Below are 9,531 nucleotides of genomic sequence, written 5' to 3' on the forward strand. Positions count from 1 at the left end.
CCAGGAGGTGCCGTCTCCCATCTCGTCGTCTCCTGCTGCTTGGCTGACGGAGAGCCGTGCTTTTCCCAGCGAGGGAAGGACCACCTCAAAAATAGCCCGTGGGCATCTCACTCCCTTTTTCTGTGTGAGGTCAGGGTGTTTTGGGGGATGCGGTTTTCCATCTCCCACTGGGAAGGTGGGTTTAACTCTTCTTTATGAGCTGAACTGAGGACGAACGGTGCTGGGGATGAGAAGAGTGATGAAGGCCAGGCTGAACAAATCCCTTATCAAGATCCAACCCCGGAGCAACATTTGGGTCCTGAGATAAACTCCCTTTAAACAGGTTGTTAATGTTGCTCCTTGCCTTGCCTGTATCCAGAGGTCCCAACCACCCAGAGACTAAGGTGTACAGCGCCAGTGATTGGCCCATCGGGGCCACCCCCAAGGGAGGAGATGGCTTTCGGAGGAGGGTTTCTGACCTACTCTCTCGTAGATCAAGCTCTGAAGGTCTCACATCCTGTCTTCTCCTTGGCAAGTTCTGCTGTCCCACCATCCATCCCCTCTTCATGACCATGTCCCCCCTGAAGAGAGTCTTGAGCATAGCCCATGGAAGATTGGCCATGGAGAGCATGAGAAGTTCAGGTTCTCGTTCAGTACGTGGCTGAGGCACTGGGGACAGTGTCCCGGGATGCTGGTACGGAGATGCTCAGGGATGGAGAGTGGTTTCTTTCAGCTGAGCTTTCCATGCCCAGCAGGACCCAGGCTGGGAGAGGCTGATTTCCCTTGAAAGAGGCGTGAAATGCCCTTTTTTGGGGGCAGTGCATCTCCTGGGCTTTACCAGCTTGGGTCTCCATGTGGCTCTGTGGCCAGTGGTGGGTGTGAGCTGATTCCCTCAGAAAGCCTTCAGAAGGCCCAGTGGGCATTTCTACAGAGCGACTGGAAGGAATTCTGTCTCCTGGGAACACATCAAAACCAACTTTCCTTATCTCTGCCATTATATAAACTTCTTTTAACTGCTGGAAGCATTTCCTCAGAGCCCTCCCACCCTCACAGGGCTGGGAAATCAGATGGAGCGAGATGTTCCAGCATCAGCCCAGCCCCTCCACGGCTTGGGATGTGACCTACTGCCTTGAGCTGAGCAATCATCCAGCTTGTCCTACATCTCTGGCATTGGATCATCGCTGGAGGCTGCAGCATTGCCCAGGCTAAAGCCTACGGAGAAGGGGCCACCTGCAGGTGGAAAGACCTGGTGGCCTTCTAAACGCTGGGTGCACTCGCTGTGTTCATTGGAAGGAGTCAGTTTTCTGGATGGGGAAACCGAGGCAGGAGGGAGAAACCAGTGGTGATGGGAAGAAACCTCTCCAGGAGCTTGGATTGGCTACAGCCACTGACCGTCTTTGTCCTCCTGCGAGGTCTGACATCCCTGCTGGTGCATCCTCTGCGGCATCCTCATCCATTGCCTCGTTTGGGTCTCCCAGGTCCAGTTCCAGCCCTGGCTAACAGCAGCGTGAACCTTCGTTAAGCTGGGCTCATGAAAAATAAATAGTCCTTGGGCAAAAGCGGCGCGATTTGTTGCGGGATTGATCAGAGCCGGGGCATTAGCAAAGCTCTGAGACACGCCATCCTTAATTTTTTAAGGCCTGAATTATTCAGTGTCCCGTTGGGGTGGCTTGAACGCCACCACAGACATGAATTCCATGCACTTTGGCAGTATTTTCTTCATAATCCTTGATCCAAAGCAGCCCAGGAGTCCTTGAGCTGAGCTACCAGCACCTGGGCTGGCCATGGAGGTGGACACGGAGGTCCACACACGTTACCCAGGTTGATTCCCATTCATTCTCCTACCCAGAGGGACCAGAGCAGGCAAGACCTGGAGCATGTCAGGATCTTAATTTTCCTGGGAGGTGGCAGGGAAAGCAGAGAAATAAGGGAAACCCGCCCAGATATTTCTCCAGGGTGTCCTCCCTGCAGCCTGCAGTGAGTTCGCTGCTGGTGTTTCCAGCTGCAGAGGTGATGAGTTTTGTGTTTAATGGCTCCCAAATATTTTTTTTGCCTATTTGCTTCCCTGGTGTCCTTCAGCAGGGAGCTGCCTGCTTTAAATGCATTTAAATCTGTTTAAATGTGGTGGGAGGCTGCCAGCTCCTCACAGCTTGGCCCTCACCCGCCCTGTCAGGCTGCTGAGACCTTCACCGCATCCTCTAGTACCTTCACTCAGCCAAATTGCCATGTTTAGTGTCGTTTTACACCTCCTAATCTGCCCTTTAGCTAGGAAACTTAAGCTCAAATGCAGAATAACGTTGCTCTGCTGAGCAGGACAGGTAGCCCAGGCTGAGCTTTACCCTCCACAAGCATCATCTGCCCGGGCGATGCCCCCTGCAACAGCTCAGCCCATCTTTCTCCGTCCCTCGGGGCTGTTAGGAGGGTGAAATGGGAATGCACTCTATAAATATTAATGCCATTATCAATTCGCAGTCATCGCCGTTCCTCGCCTGCTTCCAGATCTTCGGCTTTCATGTCGAGTGGCCCAGCGAGGCGGAAGAGAATAATGGCAAGGGAGCAGGTTGCTTGAAATATTTAAGCCTGAGTTATCTAAGACATTGCAAATAATAGATGTGTCAGAGGAGCTGGGCTTGGATTTGTGGTTATGTAAGATCTGCATGCTTTCTTCTGTGGCCTCGTGATTAATTTTATCACTGGGATAAACTCAGCTGCTCTCACTGCTGACAATGACCAGGACCAAGGCACGGGACAGCTGAGGTCACCAGAGCATCCCTGGGTGGTGGCAGGGATGAAGTCAGCCTCACCTTGCTCTAGACCTGCTGGGAGGCTGATGAGGATGGGTCTGATTTAGACACCATAGTTCTTCCCTCGATCTTTCGCAGCTTTGAGGCTTCCTGAGCTGGAGCTCGTTTGTATATCTGTAACGAGACGATAAGTTTCTCTTCCAGGAAAGTCTCCGATCTGCTTCCGAGCCCATGTAAACTTTTAGGCACCCTCAGACTTGCACGGTTTAGAAAGCTGGTGGGTGAGGAAGCTCTTCTTTTGGCCTGAGCCTGCCTCTTCCTTACCATAACCTGAATCCAAACTCAAACCTAACCCTAACTCTAACCTTTTGGTTTGGTTTTGAGGAATGGATCCGTCAAGCCCAGTTTCCCCAAGCCCACCCAGTGCCTAGCCTCTCCCTCCATTGCTGGGCCTGACCTCGTCCCTCTTAGCCAGAAATCTTGGGTTTGGTCTCAGTGTGTGACTCAACAGTCCCACGACACGGTAGGACCCAGGCAGGACCCAGGAAAAGGGGAAGACTGATCATCCATCTCCTCTCCCAAAATGTGAGCTTCCCATGCTCCCTTGCACCTGACGAGTGCTGGTGTCTTCTTGTGCTTCCTTCTCCACAGCACCTCAACCACATCCACCCTTTGCCCCCATCCTTATTCTTTCCCCCAGGACAACTGGGAGCATCCAGACCTGGATGGGGTGCCCGAACCTCAGTAAAACCAGGGTGGTTGCAAGAAAGAAAAGCAGCTTCTTTTGACCCTGAAACCAAGTTCTGGGCTCCTAGGAGGCAAGAAACAATGAGCAAAATGTCCCAGGTCTCTGCAGGGTAATTTCTCTCGGGGGTAATTTTGGTTGCGTGCGTTGGCCACATTACAACGGCGAAATTTCCACCGCCCGACCTCTGCCTCCGCCTCCGGCGCTCCGCCAGCAGGCAAAACGTCCCCAAGGACTCCCGACGCTCCCTCCCCGCCTTCAGCTCTCGCCCGCTGTGCTGCAATTATCCTACAAAGTCGTGGGCTTATTTTCTTCTTGGGGCCGATATCGCCAGAATCAAAAGCGCACATTGAAAAGGTCACCCCCGCCGGCGATTTGCTTCTGCGCTCGAAATGCCGTGGCTGGAAGACAAACAGACGTTGGCAGGATCACCTTGGGAAAGCTGCGTCCTCCTTTTCCACCCCCGCCGTGTTTCAGTCGCTCGGCGCATTTGCTCCTAAAGCGAACCGATGGGAACGTGGGGTCGTAGCTTTTTGCTCTGCTTGCAGAGTCGTGAACTGTTTCCGACAGGAGAACTCCTCCGGCTGGGTGATAGGCTGGTTTGGGGACACCTTAGAGAGATTTGGGGGCTCTTCAGGGGCTGTAGATGTGAAGACGAAGACAACAGCGTTAACGTTGATTCTCACCAATTATGGGAAAGCACAATTGGTCTTTGCATCCTCCCCGCTTGAACGGGACCACGGCATTAGGGCACAGTGGCCCCCCCAAAGACCCTCGCCTTCTGATGGGGTCACAGCAAGTTGCTCGGTGCTAAAACAGCCCAGCCTGGTGATTAACACCTCATTAAGACGAATAACTCCAATGATCCAGCCGGAAAGGAGCAGCTTCACAGCTAAGGCTGCCGTGACCTTCCTGGGGTTATATCTTATGGGTCATTGCACCTTCTCTTGGGTCAAACAAACGCCACAAAGCAAAGCTGCTGGGGTTTTAAGCCTTTCTGCAAAGCCGTGGGGCATCTCGGCAGGAGGACTAGGGGGTGGATGGAGAAGCTGTTTGTGAGAGGGAGAGGTCTTCTCATTTCTGCGGGTTCTACTGGGTCAGGCAGGGGCTTTTCTCCAAGTAGCCCCAGGAAAGGACCCCAGTGGCCCTGGGAACAGGCTGAGTGTGCTCTGGGGCTGTGGTCACCCCCTCGAGCCCAGTCACCTGCCTGGTCCTGCCTGTCCCCTGCCTGCTCTGAGTCACTGTGCTTCACTGTCCTCAGCTGCTGGCAGGCAGCACATCCCTGGAGCTGCCTTTCTTAAAGCTCTTTTTTGTGTCTTGATGAATAATTTGGCAATTCTGCATTTGAAGTTGGAGATGTCTCCAGGACGGGGCTGTGTAGCGCATTCCAGCTCCATCCCCTGTTGCCCTGGGGCTCCAAAGCCACAGAGGGCTGTGCTGCCAGGGTATAAAAGCTGGGGAGGACATCCCTGGTGCTGGACCAGGAGGTGGATTTTGGAAGCCCTCAGCAGGTCCCACTGCATGACTGATTGCTGGACAGCCTTGGTTGCGCTGCTTTGTGTCTGGAAACCATTGATGGAGCAATTTGGAGGCTGCAGAGATGTGATTTGGGGAGGATGTGAGTCTTATATTTTTGTTTTGAATCGTAGAACAATTCAGGCTGGGAAAGTCCCTTGGGATCATCAAGTCCAACCATTGACCCTACACTACAAGTTCACCCCTAAACCACATCACCCAACACCACATCTAAGCGACACTTGAACACAACCAGGGATGGTGACTCAACCACCTCCCTAGGCAGTCTGTTCCAGGGTCTGACCACTCTTTTTTGAAGAATTTCTTCCTAATGTGAGGTCTGAGCTCAGACAAGTTCCAGGTGCATCTTCAGGTTGCGAGGGGGCTCTGTCACAGTCGAGGCAAGAGGCTATTTGGTCATGTCCTCTTCCCTTCGATGGAAAGATGTTGGATCCATGGTCTGTATTAGCCCCTTAGTGCTTGACTGGGCTGATATTGACCCCCCTTCCAACCTAAGGCTTGTCAAGCCTCTGTAGATAGACTCCTTGGACTTTTCCCAGCATTTCTGAGAGTCCTATGAGGTGCCTCCCTGCTCCCAAGGATCCCTGTTCCACAGTGGGGTCACAGTCACCAACCAGCTCCCATTTCTGTGATTCCTGCAGGTCCTCGATCACCTTGATGACCACCTGAAGAGATCCCAGTACTTCAGATTCCTCTGGTTCCCACACAGCGAGAATGTCAGCATCATCTACCAGGACCCCACCAACAAGGCAGGTCCCACCGAGCTCCATGAGGGGAGGGAGAAGGGCCCGTGCACAAACCTGGGTGTCTTTCCAGAGCCAGTTTTAGGGTGGGCTTGCAATGCAAGGGCTACTGGGAGGATAATCAGGAAAATGGCATTTTGGGGCTGAGTTTCATGGTCGGGGAGTCCCAGGGCAGCGACACAACTGGGGCTGTCCAAGCCCTCAGCATCCTCATGACAAAGCCTGGTCTCTTCCTGGGACTGGATCCGTGCCTGTTTCATCACGGGAAAGAAATCTGTGGAGTCCTGGCATGTCTTTCTCCAAATCCAACTCCTAAGGTGGTCCCGGTCCAGGCATGTGCTCTTACCTTCATGGAAGAAAACTGCAAACCCTCTAGTCCCTAATGACCATCCTCTTCCTCTGCTTGGCTTTGCAGCCCCCCTCTTCCTCTGCCAGCTGGTTGTGGGATTATGCCGTTGGCTATTATTTGCTGGAGTTTCTGCTCTGGATCAGGTAGGCATTGGCTGGGAGTGAGCGGGGTTGTGTTGGTTTGTCCAGAGCTGGCCTCATCCAGATTGATTCTTGGCATCTCTGCATTTGAAACTTGAACTGATTTGCTGGGGGTCCCAGGGAATGTGTCAAGGGAGGACTGCGTGACCTGGAGCACCCGTCCCTGACAAAGGAGGAGATGCTTATTCTCCTCTAAGTAAGCTCCCTGCGGAGGAGGAGCAGGTTTGAGCTCGGATGGATGTCTGAGGCTGCACTGCCCTCTTGTGTGCACAGAGATGGAGCAGCCAAGATGCTTTTTGGAGGATGGTGTTGGCTGTGAGCAAATCCTGAGCACCGGGGTGGAGAGAGGAAATCCCGCCAGGTTGTTCAGGCTGGGTTGGAAAGCGTGAGCCTGGTGGCACAGGAGAGCTGGGCTGGCCTCCATGAAGAGGAATACTGGCCTCTTAGGACTCTACCAAGGCATTCATCTCATGCCCAGTAACTCTCGGTCCCCCAGTGCGAGAATGCCCAGTGCACAGCCTGGGAGGCACTGAGGTCTCCGGGAGGAGAGAAGGGCAAGGATGTGAGGTCCAAGATCAGGTGGAGTGAGTACAGGTGATCTCCTGGCAGGTCCCCATGGGCTCCAGCACCCCTGGAGGATTGACACTTTGCTTACAGCCCCTTGAGAGGTCATCCCCTTACCCAGCATCCTCGGACTGGTGGCCTCACGGCTCACAGCCTGCCTTTGGCAAATCTTTGTGCAGCAGCTCTGGGGGCAGATGTCACCTCCTGCTCTTTCTTCTGCAGCACCTTCGTGCCTGGCTTGGTGCGCTGGATCAACCGCTTCTTCTTCTGGCTCCTCTTCAGCTCCCGGGTGGAGAACATTGCCACCAGCTACAAGATCTTCAACTACGAGTGTCGCTTCAAGCAGCACGTTCAAGACTGGGCCATCCCCATGTAAACGGCATCTTCATCTTTAGAGTTAGATAACAGTTGGACTTGATGATTTTGAAGGTCTTTTCCAACCATAATGATCCTATGATTCTCTCCCTGAACTGTGCTCTGCCCCAGCCCAGGTTGCCTGGAGCAGGAGCAAAGCTCTGGAGAAGAGGACCTGGGTAGGGGGCCTCGTTTCTACCTGCTGGCTTAGCATGGGGACCCTTCTGCATCCCTGTCCTGGGGTACCAAATCCATGCCACACTGTGGTTTGGGGCTTTGTGAGCTCAAAGCAATGGGAGGGATGTGCTGGAAGATGCCAAGCCATTTCCTGGATTAGTCAGGGATGGGGCTGTGGGGATGAGGCTTCAAATCGAAGGAGAGCTGGCATTAACTGGGGCTGGGGGCTTCTCCTGGGCAGTGAGAAGACGAAGGAAGCTCTGCTGGAGCTGAAGGCTGCCTTGGAGAACAACCCCAAGATGGTGGCTCACTACCCCGTGGAGGTGCGCTTCACGCGGGGGGATGAGATCTGGCTGAGTCCCTGCTTCCAGCGAGACAGCTGCTACATGAACATCATCATGTACAGGTGAGCCACGACCCCATCTCCTCTCCTCCTCCTCCTCTTCCTCCCTAGGCCAACGTCCTGGTGTACCCAGCAGCAGCAAATGCAAAGCTCGGACATACTGACCTCCCACTCAGACATTTCAGGCACCAAGCCAGAAGGGATGAGGTGGCCTTGGAGCACCTTAAAGCCACCCAGCTCTGTTTCTTGAGGACACGTTCCTACATGAAGGTCCACTGACCAAGTGCTGGTGGTGTGCTGGGTTCCACAGGGTTTCCATCACCCCGATGCTGGTCAAAGAGCCCATGGCAGGTCCCTGGGGTTGTTCTTCTCCCCAGGTGGGGGTTTCTTAGGGAGATTTCCCAGGTGTGCAAATCCCTCCCCAGCCTCTGCTAATGCCCTCCCTGCCCAACCCACCCACAGGCCCTACGGGAAGAACGTTCCCCGTCTCAACTACTGGCTGACCTACGAGGGCATCATGAAGAAGCATGGTGGGAGACCACACTGGGCAAAGGTACTGACAGGCCCACGTCTCTGGGAGAAAAGGGTCTGGGGAAGGTGGTCCCTTCCCTTTCTCCATCGCGACTCCTCCTGGAGGGGGGCAGTTTGCAGTAGGGATGGTCTCGGAGGGAGATGGATGCCTTGAGGAGGTGATGTTCCCCTGTTTGCTACCCACCCTGGGCATGTAGATAAAGGAGATGGAGGTCCCAGTGCTTCTGCAGGGGCTTCCCACAGCATGTGGTGGTGGGAGTCTGGGTCTAGAGATGTGTTCCCCAGTGATGGGCAGCTCACATGGACACTTTCCACCCTGCAGGCCCACAGCTGCACCCGGAAGGACTTTGAGAAGATGTACCCAGCATTTCCCAAATTCTGCTCCATCCGGGAGAAGCTGGATCCCACGGGGATCTTCCTGAATGCCTACCTGGAAAAGGTGTTTTACTGAAGGAGGGGGCCAATGTAGAGTATGGAGGAAAAATCGGCCATCGCCTCCAGTTCTTGCAACACTCCAAAGCTCATGGTCCTTCACAGTCAAGGTGCTGCACCCCCAGCTCTGCCCTTATCTGTCATGAAAACAGGGAGCAAGGGCTGGGCCCACCATCATGGGCTTGTTCTAATCATGGGGCTCACGAGGCTCTGTGGTGCTGCCTGGGAATCTCTCCTGGAAACCAGCAGCTCGGGGATGGGGACCATATCCCTGTGCCCTGAGACCTCTACAGCCCCAAGTGCTTCTTGTCCAAGCCAGCATCTCAATAAAAACCTTTCTTTTGAAGAGATCTTATGTGAGACTGTACTTTCAGCCTGGGCATTTGTCTGATGGAGGTGTCCAGCCCTGGAGACTGAGGAAGGGGCTTGGTGTCCCCACAGTAGAGGTCAGAGTTGGGCATGGAGACTAGAGCCCATTGCACAGCCCTTGGATGGTGTCATCCATGTCCTTGAGCTCAGGCTCACAGAATTACACTGGCAGATTTTGGAAGGAAAAGGCTTCCTGCCAGGTCCACCCCACCCCGGCTCATCTTGGGCTAAGGGAAGCCCTGCATGGGCAGACGGGTTGTGTCTTCTCCCAGTGGGACCACAGCTGCCTCATCCTGCCAAACCCTACTGGCGACGCTTCCCAGGATCCAGGAACCCGATTTTACCCTCCCCTAGAAACTGTTTCTGCTCGATGAACCTGAACAGTGCTGATCCCCCAAGAGATGGGGAAGGGCACATGGGCTTCTCGAAAGGAGCTACAGGATTCCCCAGGATGGCCAGGGGTGTTTCTGCTCGATGAACCTGAACAGCGCTGGTCCAAGCCACACTTTCATCCCCAAGAAATGG

General features: G+C 54.1%; 1 protein-coding gene across 1 annotated transcript in view; it reads left to right on the plus strand.

The window, feature by feature from the left end:
- LOC104276868 (L-gulonolactone oxidase-like) overlaps positions 1 to 8,656 on the plus strand; it is a gene marked incomplete at its 5' end in the record, with an annotated part of 14,515 nt that extends 5,859 nt beyond the window's left edge. The window contains 6 exons of the mRNA XM_009873323.1: positions 5,646 to 5,753; positions 6,163 to 6,239; positions 7,023 to 7,172; positions 7,573 to 7,737; positions 8,137 to 8,227; positions 8,528 to 8,656. Of these exons, the coding sequence (XP_009871625.1) occupies positions 5,646 to 5,753; positions 6,163 to 6,239; positions 7,023 to 7,172; positions 7,573 to 7,737; positions 8,137 to 8,227; positions 8,528 to 8,656 (720 nt within the window). The remainder of the gene's footprint in view (positions 1 to 5,645; positions 5,754 to 6,162; positions 6,240 to 7,022; positions 7,173 to 7,572; positions 7,738 to 8,136; positions 8,228 to 8,527) is intronic.
- Between the last annotated feature and the right edge of the window lie 875 nt (positions 8,657 to 9,531).

Source organism: Apaloderma vittatum, unplaced genomic scaffold (genome assembly GCF_000703405.1).
Source record: "Apaloderma vittatum isolate BGI_N311 unplaced genomic scaffold, ASM70340v1 scaffold5637, whole genome shotgun sequence".
Taxonomy (NCBI): domain Eukaryota; kingdom Metazoa; phylum Chordata; class Aves; order Trogoniformes; family Trogonidae; genus Apaloderma; species Apaloderma vittatum.